Consider the following 25,929-nt stretch of genomic DNA (forward strand, 5'->3'; position numbering starts at 1 on the left):
TCTCTGCAGCCTGCAGTAAACACAGTTTACTTTGCTCAGTTAAGAATGAAGACAGGAGTGATCGGTAGAGATCACTCACTGTGTTCATTCAGAAAAGGAAGATCGGTTAATAAAATATTTACCTGCCCCTTCCACGCTCCTGAGAAAAGAGGAGGAAAGCTGTCAGCACTGCAAGTGGGAGATGGGAAGCAAGGGGAATCGACGCGGCACAGGGTAATTAAGGTGTGCCCAAGCACACCCTTTGCGCACGCCTATGGCTGCATTCATGGCTGTTTTGAGCCACATGGTTGAACACCCCCAGAATTGGAGACTTGAGACAGAGAGGTGTCCTAGTTGTTAACACCAGCAGAGAAAAGCCAGGTTACCAAGCTGTCAGCGCTGTGTGGTAGGGCTGTGTAAATCTGAAGATGGGATAAACAGATATACTAACCCTTTGGCCCACAACACAGCTCCCATATATGTATTTCATCTGTGTATTTAGAATTTGGCTTTAACACTTTCTTCCATGTTTATTTTAACTTCATGCAGTGCCCAGCAAAGCACCAGTAGCAGGTTGCCCATGGCGGTAAGCTTCTACAGTGTTAGATGAATTATTGCAGCAACCAATAGCATTAGAAGCCCTTTAGCAGTTCTTTGAGTCCTATGTTACCTATTAAAGGATAAGTCCAGGTTAAGCTTAACTAACCCTAAACCTGCTCTGTATTACATTCTAATCCTAATCTAACACTGTAAAGCAAAAATCACTGTACTTACCTATTCTGCAGCCGATCAGATCCGGTCCCAGCATCAGATGTAAGCGGCGGCTTCAGCATGGAGGTGGGTGTAGGAGAGGCATCTGAAAACGGAAGCCCCATAGTAACTCTATGGGTGACATCTAGGGTTGCCACCTCATCCCTTTAAACCAGGACACACATTAATTACACAGGTTCTGTGGCTGATTAAGTTGGTAATTCAACTCACTTAGTGCCTTGTGTGCATTATATCAGCTTTAGAACCTGTGTAATAATATGTGTCCTGGTTTAAAGGGATGAGGTGGCAACCCTAGTGACGTCACTTCCCAGGCATTTCACAGTCGTTGTCGGTCCTCTCCTGTACAGAGCTTCCGCCGCTGGAGACGAGACCGGATAGGCTGCAGAATAGGTACCTACAGCGATTTTTGCTTTAGAGGGTTAGATAGATTAGGGTTAGAATGTGGCAAAGAGCAGGTTTAGCGTCAGTTAGGTTTTGGCTGGACTTATCCTTAAAGTGTTTTTTTTTTAATGTAGACAATTGTTTGTACCTGACTTTGCGCATGGGCAGTCATTTTTTGTAAAGGTTTTTTTTTTAAAAGAGCATCTCCTTGTGGGAAAGTTTTTAAACATAATGCAAAGGGTATTGATATGAGTTCACTTATGGAAATCAAAAAGAAAATAGTCAGGAGTCCCAACCTTGTGTGAGCCCCATATTGGTTGGTGTCAGAAATTACATAGGGTTAGTTATTTCTACCCTTTTCTCAAGTGATAGCGTTAAAGGTTTGTGATTGGCTGCTTTGGTCCAAGCATTCATTACATGCGCCCCTTAGAAAATGCAGGTATTCCCTGATGGCTCCTGCTGTAAAACAAAGCTGTTGGGGCAAAGCAACAATTAGTGCCAGAAGTGGGGGATTTATTTTCAAGATAATCTGTCACTTTCTCTCTCTTTAGGGTGAAGATTTTGATAACATGAATATTGTTGTACAGCTGCAACAAGTTCAATCCAGTCGCAATTGAAAATGTAGCCACCCTGCCCTAAGCAGGAGTGTCTATTTAAATTTAGAGTAGCTAGGCTGGTAATAGTGTAGGAGGATACAATAACCTGAGTTATGAACATTTATGTCCCCTCGGCCAACCACTAGGAAGTTTATCGACATCCTGCAAGTGCAGGCTTGCAGAACATGTTAGTATTAAGAAGTGGCCTTGGGAAGTCAGTCTTCTCCTTGGTCTCTTGGGGACACAATTGTGAGTCGGCTCCTCTTAGGCCTGTTGTCTGAATAGGGGGGTCATGTGATTCAACAGAAGCCTAGGTTTGAGGCTTAGAATGCTGAGCAAGGGGGACTGAAGCACCTTGGAGGAACTTCAGCCTAATTGGAGTACTCAGGAAACTGGGTAGAAGCTTGCTGTTCGACTGAAGAATGGTGACCTCTACCCAAGCAGTTGGTAGCTGAACTATTCAGTATTTTTAAGTGAGGAGCTGAACTCACAGATGATAAGTTGGCTTAAAGTGATTCTAAAGGTTGTAACTAAAAAAATAAATAACAAACATGATATACTTACCTGCTCTGTGCAATGGTTTTGCACAGAGAAGCCAGATCCTCTTCTTTTTGGGTCTCCTGCCAGCGGTCCTGGCTCCTCCCCCTGCCAAGTGCCCCCAATAGCAAGCCTCTTGCTATGGAGAGAACTCAAGCAGGCTCTCTCTGGAGCCATGCTCCTGTAAATGGACACGCTCATCTCAATGGCTTACAGGCTGTGATTGACAGCAGCAGGAGACAATGGCTCCTGCTGCTGTGTGAGCCAATGAGGAGAGAAACCTGGGAGAGTTGCTGCTCTCATGCACATTACTGGATCGAGATGGGGCTCAGGATAAGGGGGTGCTGCACCCAAAATGTTTTTTAGCTTAATGCATAGAATGAATTAAGGTAAAAAAACCTTCTGCCTGTAGAACCACTTTAAAGGTCCTTCATTTATAAAAGCTGTAGGTATTTATTTGTCCTGTTACATAACATAGTGAAGCGCAATCTATCTAAATAAACTACATCATAAAGTGCAATAATTCCACTGTAAACATTTGCATCCAACATAAAGTGCAAACGTGCAAATATAAATCACCCCAAGTTCATTCACATTTTCATAATAGTCCAACATAACATAACGTTGCGCCTTGTCATTGGACTACTTCACAAGGGCGCAATGCATATAATAGGGAGGAGCTGAGCCCGTGGCGTCACGCCGTATTCTTACTAAGGAGCTGAGCCAACGTTAGACTGACTATATTAAATGCTTTGTTAAACCCTGTTTTTAGTAAGTACAATACAAAGCCTTTAAACGGGAGTACACTGTGTCTGTGCCTCTTGTATCTTACATCGTTCCTGTGGGGAGAGTGTGATTCACGCTGGTGGAGCTGGAGGGTATAGCCATTGGGAGGGCAACTAGGAGGATAAAAGAGCTGGTCTCTGCGGATGTGTACCTGGAATATATTATAACCCAGGCGTTTTCTTTTCATGTTTGAGGTGAGCAGGTTATTCACCCGGTGGAGGATAAGCACCATAGGATGAATATGCAAAGACACTTTGGGTGTTTTTCTTCACCTTATCTATACTATTAGGGAAAATTGCACTGTGTGGATCATGTTATATTGAACTGTTAGGAAAATGTGAATGAACTTGGGGAGATTCATATATTTGCACTTAATGTTGGATGCAAATGTTTACAGTGGAATTATTGCACTTTATGATGTAGTTCAGGGCTTCCCAAACTTTTTTGGGCCGAGACCCACTTCTGAATACAGTTATTTTTTGGGACCCATTTGCTTGTAATTGAATATTCTAAAGCGCTACGGAATTTGTTGGCGCTATATAAATGCAAATATTAATAATGCATATTTTAAAGGGAGGAGGATGTTAAATTAAAAATATCAATCAATTTATTTTTGAATACACTTAATATTTAAATAAATATAAGGCTATATGGCACTCACCCTCCTTCCTCTCCCAGCGGTCCACAGTGAAGGTGAAGCCCCTATTTGCCCTCTCCAGGGCCCAGCACACCTCACACAGAGTCTCCATGATGAGGAGCTCTATGCTGGTCTTGGTGTCCTGGCTCTTCTCCTTCAGATCCTCTACTGGGGTCACAGAAGCTGCCATGAACTCCTGACACCGCCAGGCCACCTGGTCCTCCTATGACACCGAGGCTGCTGTCTGTCTGCTATAGCTGAGAGAATCCCGTCGCCAGTCTAGCCACCACCGCTGCTGCCAGCAGGACCAAGGAGCTGACTCTGCACCCCATGAACATATCCTACATAACAGCCCACATACTTACTCACTGATGCAAGTATCCTCCTCGTGGGAAATGCAGACCAGCCTCCATAAACTGCATGGGAGGGGTCCTGAATCTATTGCGATTTGACTGCTCTGGCTCTCTGTAATTTGCGCGGGCTTGCACAGCACAATTTAAGCAGGCCCGCTCTCAGTGATTTCCGGCTCATCGCGACCCACTCAAATGCAGCTCGCGACCCACCAGTGGGTCCCGACCCACAGTTTGGGAATTCCTGATGTAGTTTATTTAGATAGGTTGTGCTACACTATATTATGTAACAGATTATTATATGCAGTAAGTGGAGCACTGTAAGTGTTTGAGCTAGCAACCAGATATACAATTATATAATAACTTTGTAGTTTTTATTTTGTTGAATTGTATTTAGATTGATAGCGCTGATTACACTTCTTCCCTATTTTTTTGTCCTTACATATCCATGGCTGTCCTATGCTCTAACCTTCTCTTCCAAGAGTTTGATAAAAAAGAGCTAATTAACTTTGAAAAGTGACTGGAGTAATTCTATACTTCCCTACTGACAAGGATCAGACCCTGAAGAGAAATGCTCACCCACTATGCCTCTGAAGTTCCTCATATGCGTTTGGGGACCAGGAAGTGGTACAAAAATTTTAACCTTCAAACTAGCTATACACTAGTCATTCAGACTGCGGGTTGAACAGCCAAAAAGTTAACAAATTCTCCCATCTATACTCTACAGCTTGCATGGTCAAAGATGGGGCTATTAAATACAGTGGGCACTGCCAGGGACTGCAGCTGATTTCCTGCATTTATTGTTTGGATGAGGATATATACACCTGGCTCCTTTAATGTTTGGATCAAAGAATGAAGGTTGGTAGGGTGCTGATAGGGCCACTGAAACATTGTATGGTCAAAGGCTACATAGCCTAATTGGTGAATAGTTTAGATTTTCATCCAGATATTGCTGCTGTACTGCCCCAATCCACCCTGGTCCATTTTGTGTATAATCTGGTAATCCTTGAATACACCTTCTGGTGATGCTGAAACACCCTCCTTGCTGCCTCTCACTCACAAAAAAACCTTAATGCAAAAATGGTAGTACTAATCAACTTTTCATACTCACCAATCAAATGAAAAATTCATACTTAAAAACTGCCCAGGACAGTCCCCTTTTAAGTTAGTTATCCCACCTCTTTCGTCTCCTAGAATAAGAGCATAAGGTTCGCTAAACTGCCTGATGAAAATGCGCTGGCGCAGCGTTGATTATTACAGTTTGTACACTGCCCCAGACTTCTCCTTCACCTACTGAGCGAAGTGTCATCTGTGCACACTGGGGAGTGGGGCAGGCCAGCTTTCCAATGCAATGCTCTAGCAGGGAACTTCTTACAGCTCAGCAGCATTTCCATGGGCAGAAGGAGGTGGAGGGCAGGGTGGGGATCCCACCAGGCATAGGTAGCCGCTCTGACTGATCCAGATGCTGAAAATGGGAAATTTCTGTTTATATATCCTGGGCAGTATTGGCCACACTGAAAAGAAGAATTGTGTGATTTATTGCAACGAGTGCAGGAAATAATGCACCTTATGCATGCAGGAGAGGAGAAGCGGATAGCACCAGCAGGGACTCCAGAAGAAGAGGTAAGGGGCCGCTCTGTGCAATATCCTTGCACAGAGCAGGTAAGTATACCCTCTTTTTTTTTTAGGAAACATACACAGAGTCTTTACTATTACTTTAATCACAATCAATAATCACAAGGTGCTGTACTGGTATTGTTGAAAGATTTGTTCTTACTTGTTAAATATGTGCATATCCTCAGTCCATCTATGTAGCTGCAGCTGCTGTTTTTGGCTCTTCATAACAGCCAGCATGGGGACAGGATGATTTTGAAAGAATGAAATTCTTCTATTGCATATGCCAGGGATTCCCAAACTACGGCCCTGCAGCTGTTGCAGAACTACACATCCCATGAGGCATTGTAAAACTCTGACATTCACTCTGACTAGGCATGATGGGAATTGTAGTTCCTGAACAACTGCAGGGCTGTAGTTTAGGAATCCTTGGAATATACTTTCATGAACACAGACTATAGACATAAAGCATACTTTGTCTGATCCTACCTTAAAGTAGAACCAGCAACTGCTAAGACCACCTGCACCTTGGTGAGAAGTACTGTACGCAATATTTGTAAAGCACAGCTTACAGAGAAACGCATTCTGGACAGTGTAATGTACAGAAATACCTACAAAGTGAAGCAGTCAGAATTATATAATGTACAGCATAGATGTAATAATAATATACACAGTGCAGCAGCAGAAGTATGTAATGAGAAGCCCAAATTGCTGAGCAGAGCCATCTGTAGCATTCAGAGTACATCTGGACTGTGCAGAGTGGTCATTGTAGGGTCCCTTGGAGGTCATTGCCCCTTTATGGTGGTGGTTAGTTATGAATGTCCCCTTTTGTTGGTGGTGAGTGCCCTTTTTATAGGCAGTGGTAAACTCCCCTTTAGGTTGTTGATCTTTGTTGAGTTCTCCCTTATATTGGTGGCTAATACTGATTTTCTCCATAAATTGGTGGTTTGTGATGAGCACCCACTTTCCTTGGTGGTTAGTGACGAGTGCCCCCCTCCCCTTGATAGTCAATGGTGGTCAGTGGAAAAGGGCCTCCTTTTATGAGTGGCCAGTATTGAGTATTAGTTTAGGTTGGCCATACACTGATTGAGTTTTGGACAAACCCTGATGAATTGGCTGAAAATTGGTTCATGGGTGACCCTCACTTCCTGTATGGCCACCAAGACAAGAAACAAGAGCAATTCTCCACAATAACAAATTAGAAGATAATTAAATGTTGACATAGGATTCAACAAGCACAGTAAGCCTTCCTAAAAGAGAAAGTGTCAATATGTCTCATTCCACATAGCTTTAAAATAAGAGGATTATTCCTCACTTCGAAACAGTGGGCAGAGCCATTAAAATCATTGCTTTACACCCCATTGGCAAAGGGCTTCAAGGACCATTGCAAGGCATTAACTACTATGCTGCCATGCCCCCCACTTATCCAATACAAACATATACAGTATAAGACATTCAAAAGAACAGTAACAAACCATAGAATGACAAATTTAGAGTTGTCATCAGATCAAGAGGTGAGGAAAACCTCCACTGGAGACATCAAGCAACAAAAGCATTATCTATTGTAACCACATTACATTACAGTCTATAATGTTTAATTTTGTATTTAGTAAGGAAAGGTTACTATCTCTACCGGGTTGTTTTTTTTTTTTTTCACCCGTTTCATACTAGGGATATCTCCCTTCATATCCTGTTCCAGAGATGCAAAAGGGTGTTAGAGGTGATCCCTCCAAAGTCAGCAGAATTCTATCTCTGTGACAAGGGCTACCAGGTCAAACAGAGGGTTAAATCATCCCAGCAGGGACAGAGCACAGTAACAACTTTATGAAAAGGCAAACTATTATAAAAATGCGTTTACATACATTTGTGTAATAGAAAAAAATCATGTAAAATCAAATATCTTTTTTGCGTCATTTTACTGACAATATCTTATTCTTTATGGATACAGTAATAGAATTTTTTTTACAATTTAGTAACAAGGCTTCAACTTCAATAGCCTATAAAATATTATACAAAGAACTCTTTACATTGTTGCAAACCCAGTTCCTTTTCCGAAACGTTGAGTATTATTTCCGTAACTAAATCACATACAATAGTTAGATAGAAAGATGCACTTGTGCATAAAAATGAATCGATTTCTTGGCAGGTTCAAAGTTCCATAATATTATTACTATTTCTTTTTTTTTTTCTTTTTTTTAAACTTTTTTTTGTAATGCTTAATTACAAGGCTAAGTCCAAATACTGCTTCAGGAGGCTGTAGAATGATATCACTGCCACAAACCAACTGCGAAATGAAATTATTATAACAAAATGTACATGAAGAATTCATTTTTTTTTCCAGTAAATCCAGAGGTTAAACAAATAAAAATAAAATAAAAAGAAACACTGTGATTGAGATTACAAGAGAAAAAAAAAAATCATCAAAAAAATATAAGATTCCTTTTCTTGGCAGTATTTTGAGTTTTGTTAGTGTTGGTAAAATAATGCTGTTCAATGATGCCGTACAGTCCGCGTCAAAGGCTTGTTATTCTGCGCTTTAGAGCAGGCTGCCGTTTGCACGTTTAAACATGAGCAAGTGTACGAAGGCACACCGAGGAGAAGGGGCCAGCTGATATTAGAAGATGGTGGTCTCGTACTTGGTGCTGATCCCCCGTTTTTCCTGTCCTGGTTCAACAATCCAAGGCAGATTAGCAAGAGTCTTTTGATCTGGTTGATCTATCTGTTGATAGAAATGATTATAAAATATGATTGTTATCACAATACAAGGATTGCATACACACAGGCTCAAATTTAAAACCAAAGTCTGGGAACAAACATGACACCACCACTGGAGCTGGTAAAACCATAGGAAAGTAAGTAACATCTCACACTTTCTTTGGTTAGAACAATTTTCATTTTTTTTGTCATGCCCACAATCTTTAGATTATTATAATATAATTATTCTCAGGGAGGTCGTGTTCACATCAGGAGCGTTGATGTGGGTTGATCAGTTAGATCAACGTAAGCTCAGCACTAGGACCCTGAGAGGACAAATGTTCTCTATGGCTGTTCATATCATAAAAGTGTTGGTGTGCTTTTCATGGTACTGCATTTTTATATAATGCAACACACAATGTGTTAAAATGCACTGTTGTGCATACAGTTACATGAAATATTTTGTTAACTTCCAATAAAGTTAACCACTTGACCAATAAAGAGAAAAAGGGGAAGAAAGGAAAGAATGGAAAAAGAAGTTCCCCTTCCCCTCATACAGCCCCTCAAAAAAATGAGCCTTTAAACGGTAACCCTCAAATAGTATATGAGATAAATACAACAATGTTGATTAAGAAATACAAAGCTATATTTTAATAGATAAACAACATCATAAACATGATCCAATCCAAAACAGGGTACTGGTAAGAGGAGTCCTGTAACATGGTTACATATAATGACATCCAAACAAGACAATTTAGCAGAAAAGGCAAGCCAACATGTTTCACTGTAAAACCATTCCGCTTCATCAGGGCTTTACTGCCGCTTGTATTTCGTCAATGTCATAAATGGGGAAGAGAGGAAAGAAGAGATTAGTCATCTTTGGCTGTGTCCCAGCTAGGGAGAGACCATAAACAGTATGCATCCAATGCTTTAGGTTCCCAAAAAAGGTGCTGCCTGGCCTAGAAAATATTAAAACACTTGTTGTATGGTGCTCTCGGTGGAGTCTTGGGAGACCCAGGCATCTTGCGATTTAGCTCCCCCTATGTCTGGACCTGGCTTTTCAAATCATTTTGTTAAGGTGCATACGACATTTTATCCCTGATGCTGCCTGAGTTAAGAGACCCTTGGAATTGCAACCAGGAGTGTGTTTAATACTTTCCAGGCCAGGCAGCACCTTTTGTGGGAACCTAAAGCATTGGATACATACTGTTTATGGTCTCCCCCTAGCTGGGACACAGCCAACGATGACTAATCTCTTCTTTCCTCTCTTCCCTATTTATGACAGACGAAACACAAGCGGCCGTAAAGCCCTGATGAAGCGGAATGGTTTTACCGCAAAACATGTTGGCTTGCATTTTCTGCTAAAATATGTTGTTTAGATGTCATTATATGTAACCATGTTACAGGGATCCTCTTACCGGGACCCTGTTTTGGATTAGATCATGTTTATGATATTGTATAGCTATTAAAATATAGCTTTGTATTTTTTAATCAACATTGTTGTATTGGTCTCATCTACTATTTGGGGATTGAGGGGCGGCTGTATGGGGAGAAGGGGAACTTCTTTTTCCCTTCTTTCCTTTCTTCCCCTCTTTCTCTTTATTGTTCATGTGTTTAGGGCTGGGTTCCCCCAAATATACTTTGATACTTTGACTCATATTGTCATACCACAATTTCTTTATCATGTTAATCACTTGACCTTCGGAAGATTTAGAAGATTTTGCGATAGGGCACCACCTTACTTTAACTGACAATTGCGTGGTCCTGCAGCACTGTACCCAAATAAAATGTATGTCCTTTTTTCCCTCCAATAGAGCTTTCTTTTAATGGTATTTTATCCCATCTGCATTTTTTATTTTTTGCGCTATAAACAAAAAAAGACCTTCAATTTTGAAAAACAAATACCGTATTTATCAGCGTATAACAGGCACTTTTTCCTCCTGAAAATGGAGGAAAAAGCAACAGTGCGTGTTATATGCCAATATAAGAAAAAAAGGCCAGGAAGCAGCGCCAAGAGGTAAAAGGGGGCGGGCCGGTCTGAGGAGAAGGAATAACATGCTGTCATCGGAAGTCCCGCCTCCTAAGCCAAGCCATGTGACGTCTATCATAGGCGCCGGGACTTCCGATGATTGCAATAGCTCGTTCTCAATTCTTCTCTGCCCGGCCTGCCCCCTTCTACCTTTTGGTACTGTTTTCTAGCCCTTTTATTAAAATGGATTTGGATAGTGTTATTGGCGCTGGCGAGGCTGCATTTAAGGACACTGGCGCTGGCGAGGCCGCATTTAAGGACACTGCGCTGGCGAGGCTGCTTTTAAGGACACTGGTGCTGGCGAGGCTGCATTTAAGGACACTGCGCTGGCGAGGCTGCCTTTGTGGGCACTGCGCTGATGAGGCTGCATTCGTGGGCACTGGTGAGACTGCATTTGATTAAAAAAAAAAATGTTCTGATTTCAAAGCTGTTTATTTTACATTTCAGCTTTTTTCCTGAAATTTCTCTCCTAAAATTAGGTGTGTGTTATACGCTGGTGCGTGTTATATGCCGATAAATACGGTATATATATTTTTTACTTTCTGCTATAAAAACCTATAAAAAAAAAAAACATTGAAAAAATCTAATTTCTTTATAAATTTAGGTCAATATGTATTCTGCTACATATTTTTGATAAAAAAAAAAATCCGAATAAGCGTATATTGATTGGTTTGCGCAATAGTAATAGTGTCTACAAACTATGGGATATATATATTTTTTTTTTACTCGTAATGGCGTCGATCGGTGACTTATAGCTGGACTGTGATATTGCAGTGCACATTCTGACACTAACTGACACTTTTTGGGAACCAGTGACACTAATACAGTGATCAGTGCTAAAAATATGCACTATTACTGTACTAATGACACTGTCTTGGAAGGGGTTAACATCAGGGGCGATCCAAGGGTTAACTGTGTGCCTAACCAGTGTTTTACTATACTGTAAGAGGAGCTTTTACTAGGGGAAGAGATGGAATTTATTTCCTGCTTTGCAGAGACACTAACTCCATCTTTTCCCCCCAGCCAGAACGGCTATCTGCCTTGTTTACATAGGCAGATCACAGTTCTGTCTCTCTGCCTGAGGATCGGCGGGTGTTGGCGGACATCGAGTACCTTGTACTCGCCAATCAGCTGCAGCTGTGTGTAATCACAGCAAAAGTGAGCTGCCGGCAGCGTACATACACGTCCCCTACCTGGAAGTGTCAAATCACATATATATACTTGGCCCGGCGCATAGGTGCCTCCCTGTAGCAGTAAAATTGCTATAGTATGGACCTAAAGTGGTTACAAAAAAAGAAAAAGCATAAACACTGTGATGCATTCTTACAACGCAGCACAGGTGCACAATTCACACCAGCGCATGCACATTATGAGTACTATTACAGTGCACCCCCTGGAGAAAATTGGCCCTTAGAACTAGAATGTGCATGCTTCTAGCTCTGAGACCAGACAAGTGCTATTCTAAAATAATAATTAAGAACCAAGTGTGGTTCCCTGTCATCAAATTACCTTGATAACTAGCCAATCATGGTGTGGCAAAGTAGTCAAAGAGTTAGGCCTCGTTCACACAGGCATACCACAGCGTACATTTGTGCGAGGGCCATTTTTGTTATGTGCATTCCAGTGTAGGCAGTCCCATTCATATCAATTGGGATTCAGTAGCTGCATGGACAAAGTTGCTGTTCCAAATTTAAAATCTATGCAGATGCAGAGCTCAGAACACACAGGGGGTTATTTACTAAAACTGGAGAGTGCAAAATCTGGTGCAGCTCTACATAGAAACCAGTCAGCTTCCAGGATTTATTTTCAAAGCTTAATTGAACAAGCTGAAGTTAGAAGCTGATTGGCTACGATGAAAAGCTGCACCAGATTCTGAGTGCCCCAGTTTTAGTAAATCTCACTCACAGTATCTGCATTGCCTCCCAATTGACATCAATCGGACTGCCTGCATGGGGATGCATGGAACACCAGTGCATCCCCGTGCAGGCACTGCCATTGCACGTGTGTATACAGCAGTACACAAGTGTAAATGAGGCTTTATTTTCAAGTTAACAGACGCATACTAACACTGCTAAATTTTGTCTGGGCATTTAGGCTTTAATGACCTCTGGTTACCTTGATATTTCAGTTTTGGGTAGATCCTGGATGTAGACATATAACAGTTCCTTCTATCTCTCTCGAGATCTCTGAGTTGAGTTCCCAGGTCTACACACCTTCTGTGGCCATTTTGAGGGCCACATTACTTATTTTATATTAGAGAGAATGTAAAAAGAGGAACACACAAAGGTGGGCGTGAACACTCAAAATTCCCAGGTAGACGGAAAGGAAGTTGAGGATTACAGCATGGAGATCCACTCTTGGAGTATGCAAGTCATATAAGAAGTCAGAGACAAGCTTGGTTCCACCAATTACTGAAAAATCACATTTAGGTGGACTTATCTTTCAAACCCACAGAAAGGGATGACGCCAAATGAACTCCAAAGGTGCAGCTTTCAAAGTTTATATTGAGAAACATTATGCCACACAGGTGAAAATGGCAACATTTCGTGTATTCGCAGGGTCCACTTCCTCATGGCAACTCACTCCACTGAGCAAGCACCACCTTCTACCATTGGTCCAGCACCATAAGGTATGTGCAGCGACACACAAGGCTTTATCTTTTAGGCCTGTCATTCTGGGTAAAGTTTTGTTACTTACCGTTGCCTTTCGGATACTGACTCGAGGTTTTGGGATGGGTTTGGTAGGCTTGCTGTCAAAGCTTTCTGGAAGTGTTGAGGAATGTCCGCCTTTCCTGGCTTGCAGTGCGAGCTGATAAGCTACTTCAAACGCTTGTCCTAATGTCAGGATGATCTCATAGGCTAAATTCTGCAGTCAAAGAAAATAGTTCATATTATTCCACTATTTTATCATAGGGCACATACTGTACATAGCATTCTGCCTGGAGAGTCACCATGCAGCTGCCATCTCTTTGACAGCTGTGACTGTGATCACACTGTTACTGAATCAAATAAAAAAAGCAATTTTTATATTTTTACCCAAAAGGTCTTAAAGTGACAGTGTGGGGTTGATTTACTAAAACTGGAGTGCAAAATCTGGTACAGCTGTGCATGGCAGCCAATCAGCTTCTAACTTCAGCTTGTTCAATTAAGCTTTGACAAAAAAAAAAAAAAACAAACATGGAAGCTGATTGGGTTCTATACAGAGCTGCACCAGATTTTGCACTCTCCGGCTTGCTTTAGGCTGGGTTTGCACTTGCGCGATGCGGAAACCACAATGATTCCTGTGCAGGTTCCCGCACTGCATCAGGATCGCAGGCAGTTCACACTGTGTTCTGTGAACCTCTGTGGGTGTCAAAATAAAGTTAATGACACCCTCAAATCAGTTCGCAGAATGCTGTCTAAACTGTGGAATTGGATCGCATGCGTCTAAACACCTATGCAATCTGATTCCAGTGCAGACAAAAAAAAGGGTCCTGCACGTTTTTTGGTGCGGGTCCAGTGCGAATTGAGCCATACTTAATGTATGGCTCAATTTGCACCGCACTGAATTTGCATGTCATTTGTACAGGAATCCAGTGTGATTCTTGTACAAATGACATGTGATACGGTAGACCGTATCAGTGTGAACCCAGCCTTAGTAAATCAACCCCATTGACAGGAAAAGAATGAGGGCAGCCATTACTGGCATCTAGAATAACGTTCTGGCTGCCTAGATTTAAATGTATAGTGTATCTATACTCAAAAACAAAAATGTATTATACTGCATCATACTAGTCCTTAGATGTGGTGTCTGCATTAAGTTTCCTTTTTTCAGCAACTTTACCTTTAATTTTCCTCTGCAGACCTTTCCAGTAACACATTTCCTATCCTAAGGGGACAACGCTCACTCACTGAACTGTATCTATAGAGGTACAGAATTGTCACCTTGGGGCAGGAAGTGCATTAGGACTATAGAGCACCTCCTCAACTCATTACCTTAACATAGGGGGGGATATTCTGCAGTTCACAAAAGAGAACTGGAAAAGCAGTTAACATTGTTTGAGACCCCATTTCAGTACACAGGATCAATAGGTAAGATTCTGTACTTGCAGAACATGTTCTAAGCCAACAACAATACAAAATGAATGCAGCCGCCATATCTAGGGACTGGTAAGCTGCAATATATTACATTGATGTTCTTTGGTTTAGAAATACTTTCACTACTTCTGAGTTACAGACATGGTACAAGCATGCTTTAGTGGTTCTAAAGCTAAACGTTTTTTACCGTAATGCATTCCATTCCAAGTGACTTGCTATTGAGGCAGACACAGGAGAGGTGGAGCCAAGATCGCTGGCGGGGAAACCCAGAAGAGGAGGTTCAGGACAACTCTGTGCAATACCATTGCACAGAGCCAGTGAGTATAACATCTTTATCATTTTATTTTAAAATGCCTTTAGAAACATGAGTGTCAGAAAACTATATGATCTCTATACTGCTATTTTTGTTCTGGATCAAAAACCCTAAAAGGATTGAACCCAAAGTATCAGCATGACAGTCAGAAAACCAGCATTCTTCTTAATAAGGAAGTTTAGCAATGGCAGGCTCCCTGATTCTCTCCATGACAGTTCCTTTAAAAAAAATCTGTAGTGAGAAATATTGCTATTGCTGACTGCCTTCTAAAAATACTGGTTGCTGGCTGTCTTTGACTTCCATATGTTCTGGGTTACTGGCCTGGGACAATTATTTAGATACAAGAGAAAAGATGAAACATCTGATCATTATAGTTCTTCAAGGTACTTATCAAGATATCTAAACCATAGGAACATGGCAGCCAGGCAACTGGCATTTTCAGAGGGTGATGTCAGTCATGTCAGCCTCCCTATAAAATTGCCACAGGTTTCCTTACAAGAGACCCTGTTACCTTGCCTATTCGGGGGAAAGTGCTAGTGTCTGTGTAAAATCCCCCTCGATTTTTTATACTACTCCTATAGCCTCCTCCATCACTACCCCAACCAAAATTCCAGGTGTCAGGAAAAAAAATAGGTAACAATCTTTGCTGCTTAACAGAAATGAGGCAGCCATTCACACAGCAATGAACTACAAATATGTAGCAAATGTCAGAAAAGGACTAGGTTGAAAGGTTGGCAATCCCAAGACACACCAACAGTCCTGGTGGAATGAACTCTGATGGGGAAGAGAATAATCCTTTCCTTAAAAGCAATATAAACCTTCCTACCTGCACCTTGTTTTTTTCACCTGCATAAGATGTACATTGCTAATGTAGTTTCAATGTGTAATGTGTTCCCTTGTACGCACAGCCTATTGTAGAGTAAATCTTCACATTCCTTTGTCAACAGTATTTGTTTGTGTTTAAATATGAGACATGCGGCAGTACTGCACAGGTTAATGCATGAACTCTGTCTGAAGTAGAGGGCTGCATTGGGTTTGGGCTCCCGCGGGACCCAACGCAAATTTAGCGGGAGCGGGTGGTTTTACCTCTGCTGCGGGCGGGAGTGGGCGGTCACAAAATTCCGGTGTGATTTGGTGTACTGTATTTTCCGGCGTATAAGATTACTTTTTATAATAAAAAAGATACCCTTTTTTATTATAAAAAAGATACCCTTGGCGTCTAATAGGCCAGGTACTGTAGCTTCAGCTAGTTACAGAACGTCCTTATTAAATATTTTAGTCCACTGGATGTGTATACAGTACCTTCGGCAACTTACAGAACATCCCTTTGCAGTAATACTCTATGTACCGTACTGAGCCAATCACGGCAAGCGGTGTATTCTATTAATGCATACAAAGCCTGCTCAGATTGGCTGAGGCAGGCTTATACAACCTTTGCCAATCTGAGCAGACTTTGTATGCATTAATAGAATATACCACTTGCCATGATTGGTACATAGAGTATTACAGCACAGGGACGTTCTGTAAGTAGCTGAAGCCTACTGTATACACCTCCAGCGGGCTAAAATATCAATAATACAGAAGTTCTGTATGTAGCAGAAGCTACAGTACATATTAGGGCATATCCAGCAGGCTAAAATATTTAATAGGGACGTGATGGAGTTTCGATAAATGTAGTGTACAAACATTGCGGGTGCGGGCGGGAGTGGACACAAACATCGCGGGTGCTGGCAGGAGTGGACACAAACATTGCGGGTGCGGGCGGGAGAGGAACACAAACATTGCGGGTGCGGGCGGTCCTGGTCATACATTTAGCGGGTTGCGGGTTTTATAAAACAGTCCCGCGCAGGGCTCTAGTCAGAAGTCTAAGAACTGACACTTCCTGTGAAAATAATATCTATCACACAATCCCTGGGTCTTAGTCTAGTGTTCAGCAGGTGCAATCTGCACAGTAATTAGATCTGAAATAGCCACAAGCAGGCAGAGCAATGAGTCTAAGAACTGACACTTCCTGTGAAAATAATATCTATCCCACAATCCCTGGGTCTTAGTCTAGTGTTCGGCAGGTGAAATCTGCACAGTAATTAGATCTGAAATAGCCACAAGCAGGCAGAGCAATGAGTCTAAGAACTGACACTTCCTGTGAAAATAATATCTATCCCATAATCCCTGGGTCTTAGTCTAGTGTTCGGCAGGTGAAATCTGCACAGTAATTAGATCTGAAATAGCCACAAGCAGGCAGAGCAATGAAGGAAAGAGATTTGTTTCAGCACACCCACATTTGTGATGCAACACAGAGAAATAGCAAGGCATGGATTGAATGCTGCATGACCTGCAAACTGCATGTCCCTTTAGCTAATAGGGACAAGCTAGGTGAATGAATACATGGACAAAGGGGAATCGATCAGTCATGACACTAAAAACTGCAGCCATGACATGGGAGCCCAACACTACAAAGTAAGGCAAACACCAACACAGGGAATATAACTACCTAGCTAAAACAATAAAAACATTTGAAAATGTACTATGCTCTTAACCCCTTTCTGCCCGGCCTATTGTAATATGACAGCTGGGTGGGAGCACCATTATCCTGGAAGGACGTCATATGATGTCTTCCCAGGATCTAGCCACGCTCCAGCGCTATCTGTCACCCACTGTGTCTACCGGACACGGTCAATGACAGTTCATTGTACCGGCCTGCTGCCGGTACCATGTGGTTGCTGTGGCCAATCACAGCAGATCATATGACAATTGTACACAATGAATGGCTTTGTTACATGCCTTTCATGTGTACTATTGTAATGAGCTCTGTGATTGGTCACAGTAATCCCATGGTACAGGCAGGGCAAATTTACAGCCTATCTGTACCATATGATTAGCTCTGGCCACTCACAGCTAATTACAATAGTAAACTCTGAATGAATAGTTTTCATTCAGAAAAAATGGTTGCTTATAACTGTAAAATGTCAGTTATAAGCAATCATATTGTGTAAAATAAAATCTTAATCACCTCCCAAGACTAGTACAGTGTTACGTTGGTATTACTCTGTTCACTGTATGTAAAATAAATTGTAAAAAAAAAAAATTATAAAAAAGAAACAATATTTAAAAAAAAAAAAATGTTTTATTTTTTTTTATTTTTTAACATACTGTCACCAGTCAGTGTCCCTTATCATTGCCCCAGTTATTTGATGATGCCGTACTGCACTAGTGACAGTATTTAAAAATGTTTTTAAAAAAATGTGACAAAAAAAAATACAACTTCAAAAAACTTGCCAAGCCTCTTACTAAATACCTTGGACTGTCTACTTCCTGTAAAAGGGTAATTTGGCAGTAATTGTACTGTCCTGGTGTTTTCGAGCCTCAGGAATTGAGATAAGCCCTCAGTACATCAGGATTGATTGATTTTCAGATATATACTGTATATACCATAGTTTGTGGATTCTACAATATAGCTTTCCTACAGACTAAATAATATACACTGATTTGGGATATTTTCACCAAAGAAATTTAGCAGTATTTGCAAAATGTTGCATGTTTTTTTTTTTTTTTAATGTTTGTTTTTCTTTCATTTATTTAGCAAAAAATAAAAAACCCAGTGGTGATTGAATACCGCCAAAAGAATGCTCTATTTGTGTGAAAAAAAATTCTAAAAATGTCATATGGGTACAGCGTTGCAATCGGAGGGGGGCACTCGAAGGGGAGCACTTGGTGGCGATCACTTGCAGCATTATGGAGTTTGAAGTGCACGTTCTGAATATCACCTTAAGGTCTCTTTTACACGGGCGATCCGATCAGATCTGCCTGTCAGTTTTTTAGGCGGATCTGATCGGATCCTCCATGCAGCTCTATGGGGCAGCGTATGTCAGCGGAGACACCTCCGCTGACACCCGCTGCCATCCGTATCCGATCCTGTCCGTGAAATCTGGACGGATGCAAACCTTATTTTTCCATCCGTTCAGGGATCGGATCGGATGAGAGCGGACAGGCGGTCCGCTCTCATCCGATCCCCCATAGAGAGCAGCGGGAGCTGTGACATCTCCCTCTCCGCACTGCAAGCGGAGACGGAGCTGTCATCCGCCGGCTCAGCGGGGATCGGCGGATCAATCCCCGCTGAGCAACACGGATCCGCCTACGGAGGCGGACCGTGTGAAAGAGCCCTAAGAATTATATATTGGGACTGTTTTTTGTCTATTTTGCACTTTATCTTTTCGTGCATGATGGCACTGATGATATGAGTCGGTATAATATTACATTTTTTGATTTATTATGTGTCAGGGTCAGATTTTTCACTACATGCACTTTTATAATATCATTATTGACAGTGCAACACTTTTCTTTTTCTTTCCATATATATATATATATATATATATATATATATATATATATATATATATATATATACACAGTATCTCACAATGTAAAGTAGTGAGTGTACAGATTGTATAACAGCGTAAATTTGCTGTCCCCTCAAAATAACTCAACACAAAAAAATGTGTCATTTTTCCCTCCCCAGTGTCATGTGACTTTTTAGCGTTAGTGTTATAAGGTCTCAGGTGTGAATGGGGAGCAGGTGTGTTAAATTTGGTGTTACCTCTCTCATATGGTCACTGAAAGTTCAACATGGCACCTCATGGCAAAGAACTCTCTGAGGATCTGAAAAGATGACATAGGACCCCCTGAGACCCCAGAATGCAATTTCGCTCTCCATCTGGTCTCAGGCATACAGTTAATGTCAGCTAGCCTCAAAATAAGTTTACTGTAGCAGATAAGGCAGCAGTTGCGATTGGTTTCAGAGGTTACAGCACACATGGCTCACTGATTAGTTGCTAAAGGTTACTGCACATCCTTACCACTCACCTATTAATTGCTAAAGGTTACTGCATATCCTTACCACTCACCTATTAATTGCTAAAGGTTACTGCACATCCTTACCACTCACCTATTAATTGCCAGAGGTTACTGCACATCATTAACGCTCACCCATTTGTTACTAGAGGTTATGAACATCCTTACTGCTCACTGATTGGTTGCTAGAGGCTACTGTACATCATTACTACTCACCCATTGGTAGCTAGAGGTTACTGCACATCCTTATCGCTCAGCTATTGTTGCTCGAGTTTACTGCAAAACCTTACTGATTGGTTGCTAGAGGTTACTGCACACCATTACTGCTCACTAATTGGTTCCTAAAGGTTAATGCACATTACTACTGCTCACCCATTGGTTGCTAGAGATTACTGCACATCATTTCCACTCTCTGATTGGTTGCTAGAGGTTACTTCACACCATTACCACTCACTGTTTGGTTGCTAGTGGTTACAGCACATCATTATTGCTCACCTATTGGTTGCTAGAGGTTATGGCAAAACCTTACTGCTCCTGCTCACTGATTGGTTGCTAGAGGTTACTGCACATCAATACCGCTCACTAATTGGTTGCTAGAGGTTAATGCACATAATTACTGCTCACCCATTGGTTGCTAGAGGTTAGTGTACATCATCACTGCTCACTGATTGGTTCCTAGAGGTAACAGCACATAATACTGCTCACTGGTTGCTAGAGGTTACTGCACATCATTACTGCTCTCTGATTGGTTGCTGGAGATTACCGCACATCGTTACAGTTAACTGACTGATTGCTAGAGGTTACAACACATAATTACTGCTCACTGATTGATTGCTAATAGATTATGCTACAAACTCAAACAGCAGTCCCCTTGTCAGAATAGAAGTGTTGTCTTGCACTGCAGCAGAATTTAACATGTGGCAGAAAAGATGGGGTTAATGAGGCCAACCAGGATTACGTTCAAAATAGTATTGTCAATGAGAATAGCAAGCCGAGAGGCAGAGATAAGTGACTTTAGCAGCTAAAGCAGTGAAAGTTCAACTCAGCAGAGCAAATAAGCTCATTCAGATTGCTAAATACAAAACATACCAGCAGTCTGCTCATCCATGCCGACCAGTGTATGTACTGTACATACAGGCATTCCCAATTATGTTAATAGCAAGTAAATGTCAGTTCTGCCAAGCACATGTTCTATTTCAGATTGTAACTTTTGCACCACTTTTCTTATTTTTGCTGCCTTAGGAATGTCATTGTCTCCTCTATGTCATCCTCCCTCACTCATTCTCTGCCACTACATGTGAGTGTGTCTCTCCACTCAGCCAGCTCCGCTATCAGGCATGGACACCTCAGATCACTTCTTCCCTTTCCCTTCAGCTACAGCTGCACTATGTTACAGGGAGCAATTGTTTGGATGTGGGCCCCACAACAATGACAGGGCCCTGGGCAGTTTCCCCATTTGTCCCTTCTTAAAGATGGCCCTGGTCATATCCAGGGGTTGCCTTTGGGAAATGGACGTATGAGTGCTGCCAGCATTACTGCAGAGGTCGAAGGGGTGGGGGGTCAACCTGTCAGTGCTCAGATCATATGCTGCACACTTGGTCAAATTGGTCTGCATGGCTGTCATCCCAGAAGGAAGCCTCTTCTAAAGATGATGCACAGGAAAGCCCACAAACAGTTTGCTGAAGACAAGCAGAATAAGGACATACTGGAACCATGTTCTGTGGTCTGATAAGACCAAGACAAACTTATTTAGTTCAGATGGTGTCAAGCGTGTGTGGGGGCAACCAGGTGAGGAGTACAAAGATGAGTGTGTCTTGCCTACAGTCAAGCATGGCGGTGGGAGAGTCATGGTGTGGGGCTGCATGAGTGCTCCGGGCACTAGGGAGCTACAGTTTATTGAGGGAACCATAAATGCCAACATGTACTGTGACATACTGAAGCAGAGCATGATTCCCTCCCTTCAGAGACTGGGCCGCAGGGCAGTATTCCAACATGATAACGACCCCAAACACACCTCCAAGACGACCACTGCCTAGCTCAAGAAGCTGAGGATAAAGGTGAAGGACAGGCCAAGCATGTCTCCAGACCTAAACCCTATTAAGGATCTGTGGGGCATCCTCAAACGGAAGGTGGAGGAGCACAAGGTCTCTAACATCCACCAGCTCTGTGATGTCGTCATGGAGGAGTGGAAGAGGACTCCAGTGGCAACCTGTGAAGGTCTGATGAACTCAATGTTCAAGAGGGTTAAGGCAGAGCTGGAAAATAATGGTGACCACACAAAATATTGACACTTTTGGCCCAATTTGGACTATTTCACTTAGGGGTGTACTCACTTTTGTTGCCAGCGGTTTAGATATTAATGGCTGTGCGTTGAGTTATTTTGATGGGACAGCAAATTTACAGTTATACAAGCTGTACACTCACTATTTTACATTGTAGCAAAGTGTCATTTCTTCAGTGTTGTCACATGAAAAGATATAATAAAATATTTAAAAAAATGTGAGGGGTGTAAAAAAAAAAAAAATATATAATAAAATATTTACAAAAATGTGAGGGGTGTACTCACTTTCGTGAGATACTGTATATATTTACACTGTATATACATTTTTAAACCCAACTCTTTTGAACTCACCACATCAAATGCTGTGAACACATGACAATAATGGAGATTAGATTTCAAGTCTTTTGTGATATATGCAAACGTAGAGAGGTCTTCTGGATCCTGTGCAGCACATGATATATTGCGGATTTCGTGTTCGGCAATTATTGCCTGTATGAAGAAGAAAATTTGGAGAAATCAATCAGATAAGGTACTGTGAATAAAATATTTCTTTGTAAAATGCCTGTCATACTGCAGTGGATAATATTATAAATCATATTTGCTATGTGTTTAGCTCTTTATGCACATATTCTGTCATTTTCTACCTTTTTTTCTTTCTCCTTTGTACTGTTTTTTTTTTTTTAAGTGGTTCTAAAGGCAGAAGGATTTTTTACCTTAATGCATTCTATGCATTAAAGTAAAAAATCTTCTGGGTGCAGCTCCCTCCCCAGCCCCCCCTTATACTTACCTGAACCCCATCTGGGTTTCTCTCTCCTTATTGGCTCACAAAGCAGCAAAAGCCAATGGCTTCTCCTGCTGTCAATCAAAGCCAGTGAGCCCATGAGAAGAGCGGGAGCGGGGCCAAGCCACGCTGTGTGTGTGAATGGACAATGTCTATTCACAGGATCGCGGCTCAGGAGCAAGCCTGTTCGAGTGCCCCCATAGCAAGATGCTTACTATTGGGGGCACTCGGTAGGGGGGAGAAGCCAGGACTGCTGACGGGGAGGGGACCCAAAAAAGAAGAGGTTTAGGGCTTCTCTGTGCAAAACCATTGTACAGAGCAAGTAAGTGTAACATGTTTGTTATTTTTTTTTTAAATTACAACCTTTACATTTACTTTTTACACCTAAGCATCCACAGTCTGTAGATCAGACCTGGGCAAATTGCAGCCCCAAGACCTCATACAGCCGTTCCTTGCTGAGGAAGCTGAAAGAGAGGCACGTTGACAGATGTCTGTGTGGAGACCTGTAGGAACTGGAAGGAGAGAACTTGAGGAAGCTCCCCAACGCCCTAAAGCACAGGTGTCAAACACAAGGCCCGCGGGTCGATTGCGCCCCCCCAGGCCATTTCATGTGGCCCTCCTCGCACCTCTCCTGCAGCTGCGGCACCCCCCTTGTCTCAGTAGTCGGGAGCAGAGGGGACAGAACTCCTTTGCCAGATCCTGCTCTCCTCTGTGCAGCTGCAGAAAGGCTTATCTTTGCCCCCCCCTTCTCAGCAGTCTGCAGCAGAGAGGAGGGCAGAACTCCTCCTACAGATCCTGCACCTCCCTGTGCAGCGGCAACAACACCTTGCCTCTTCCTCCCCTGGTGTCAGCAATCAGCAGATTCTTGAAGCTGACTCCTGCCCTCCTCTGGTTCACCTCCAGACCTTGCACTTTCTTCTTCCCTGATCCACCTGTGTCTTTTTCCTGGCAGCGGCACAAGGTAAGAGTGTGCATTGTGATGTAAGGAAGGGTAGGTGACTCTTGACTTCTGATGGCGGGGGGGGGGGCTCTTGACATCTCATATAAGGATGTAAGGGGGCGTGAGGTGTTCTGGACATCTAATCTTACAGATATAACTGGCCCTTTGAGGGGAACCATAATGCTAATGCGGCCCACGATGAAATTGAATTTGACACTGTGTCCTAAAGCACACATGTGCGCTGTAACACCTGACAATACAGCATAGTGTGCTGTAGGACAAAATTTGCAGCATGTTTTGGAACATTTTGGTGCATCGGAACCCAATTGATTTCAACTGGCTGCCTCAAAGGGTTAGACCACCTTTACGAAAAAAATAAAGAAAAAAGAGGAGCCTGTAAAAAAAAAAAAAAAAAAAAACTGTGCAGCTTTGACTAAAGTCAGATTTTGCCATATAAGTACCTTTTGAAGTCTGTCCCAGAGATGGCATCACCCCATCCAGGCTTGCTTCTAGGACTTTGCTAAGACAGTCCCGGATGTTACTGCTCACCCCTCATCATCACAGAAGCGAGCTCTCAGACCACTGCCCATATGTTGTCCACTATCTCCTCCACCGCAGCAACGCTCAGCTCGGAGCTACTGCGACAGGGGAGACACAGCACAGACCTATAGTAAGGGTATTTATAACTTTGGTCAAAGTTGAACAGTTTGTTTTTATCTGCATAGCCAGTTTTTTGGTATAGGTGAATTAGCTCTTAAATTCAACGCATATTTACACATGACAACGTGCATCAACATGTTATCACAATAACGCACCACATAAATGTAATTGTGCCCTTAGTGAACTTATCTAGCACATGCTCAAGTTGGTGGATTGATGCACTTCAACAATGTCTGAATGAGAAACAGAAGCCCTGAGTGAGCAGGCTCTGTTCACTGTTTTGATTTTCAGGTCTGACTGACGTGTACCTTCAATGTTTGGATCATTTAATACCAAACCAGAGAACACTGACTGTAAAACAATGAGTTTTGCATGCTTTTATACAATATTTGATTTGTGTTTGTTAAAGTAGTGTTATTTTCTCTATACTGCCTCAGAATTGTTCACAAACAGCTTTTTGCCAACTTGAGCACACTTATGCCCTCATTGATAAAACGTTTTTTTTTTTTAATTCCTGTTTATTGAATTTTCATAAAAGAAAATAAAAGTACAAAAGAACACTGTCAGCCACGCAGGGCTCAAAAAACATAAAACTATGGAACCACAAGTAAAAAAAAACTACCCCCCCCCCCCCCCCCATTTTCACGCAATCCCTCCTGTGAGCAACTCCAACCTTTGGACACAAAGAAACCTCAGAAGAGGTACGAGGCAATAAAGAGATAATTACTAAAACTTGAAGGGTATTATTCACCAAGGTTTTTTCTTCATCCATACCCTCCATGGCAGATGAAATCCTACCCACAGCATGTAAAATGCAGAGAAATTTCAGCTTTATGAGGAAGCAGCAGAATTGTCCAACCAAATTTTACAGACTTTCTCAAACTTTTTTGGGCACCCCCTGCTTAGGTAGGTGGCTTTGTAAAATGTAACCACCTTATTTACCAATCCCTTCCAATAGGTCAGGGAGGGTGTCACAGTTTTTTTCCAGTAAAGGATTAGCGCCTTGCATGTGTAAAACAACAATAAACTAAGTAGAGTACGTTGAGTCCTGGTAGGTGCCAGACCCTCAACAAGACCGAGAAGGCAAACTGACACCATCATGGGCAGGGGTAAGGAAGTTACTCAGTTATACATTGCAGCACCAATCTACAGAAGTCCCGAACCACTGGACAGTACCAGAAATATACCCGAGAGTGAAAGCAGTGCCAACACTCCACCGAGGCCTGTGGGTAATATTGGATACTTTTGCTGGGGTATAATATATCCTGTGGAAGAACTTGAACTGAATTAACCTGTCTCTTGCTGACACCAAGTGAGTAAAAGGGAAACTCCACATATCATCACAGTCCTCCCCATTTAAGTCTGGGACATCCACCACCCATTTCTCCCTACATTTAGTTACTGAAGGGGGAGAGAAAGGGAAGAGTTCTTTCTACAATGTAGATAGAGGCTTTTTAAGTGTATCATCAAACAGAATGTTCTCCAAAGTAGAGAGCGGGGAGGCCGGTGAGAAGGAGCCAGTGGCAGGCGTCAGTATATGATGCGCAGCTGCCCAGGCTTTAATTGTGGCTCTCATCATCCCTTACAGATGAAATTTGCCAGACCCACACTGGTGAGTTACGGATAAAATATAGAAAAACGGGTAAAACCTTCATT

At 42.2% G+C, this 25,929-nt stretch overlaps 1 protein-coding gene across 7 annotated transcripts in view; it reads right to left on the reverse strand.

The window, feature by feature from the left end:
* Positions 1 to 7,548: 7,548 nt before the first annotated feature.
* The window catches only part of ANKS1B (ankyrin repeat and sterile alpha motif domain containing 1B), a 287,292-nt gene continuing 268,911 nt past the window's right edge, over positions 7,549 to 25,929 (reverse strand). For all 7 annotated transcript variants that reach the window (XM_082256755.1, XM_082256753.1, XM_082256757.1 and 4 more), the window contains 3 exons: positions 22,244 to 22,381; positions 13,072 to 13,239; positions 7,549 to 8,370 (listed from right to left, as the gene is read on the reverse strand). In XM_082256755.1, the coding sequence (XP_082112881.1) occupies positions 8,266 to 8,370; positions 13,072 to 13,239; positions 22,244 to 22,381 (411 nt within the window). In that variant the 3' untranslated portion in view covers positions 7,549 to 8,265. The remainder of the gene's footprint in view (positions 8,371 to 13,071; positions 13,240 to 22,243; positions 22,382 to 25,929) is intronic.

The sequence above is a fragment of the Pelophylax lessonae genome, assembly GCF_965119305.1.
Source record: "Pelophylax lessonae genome assembly, chromosome: 4".
In the NCBI taxonomy this organism is placed as follows: Eukaryota; Metazoa; Chordata; class Amphibia; order Anura; family Ranidae; genus Pelophylax; species Pelophylax lessonae.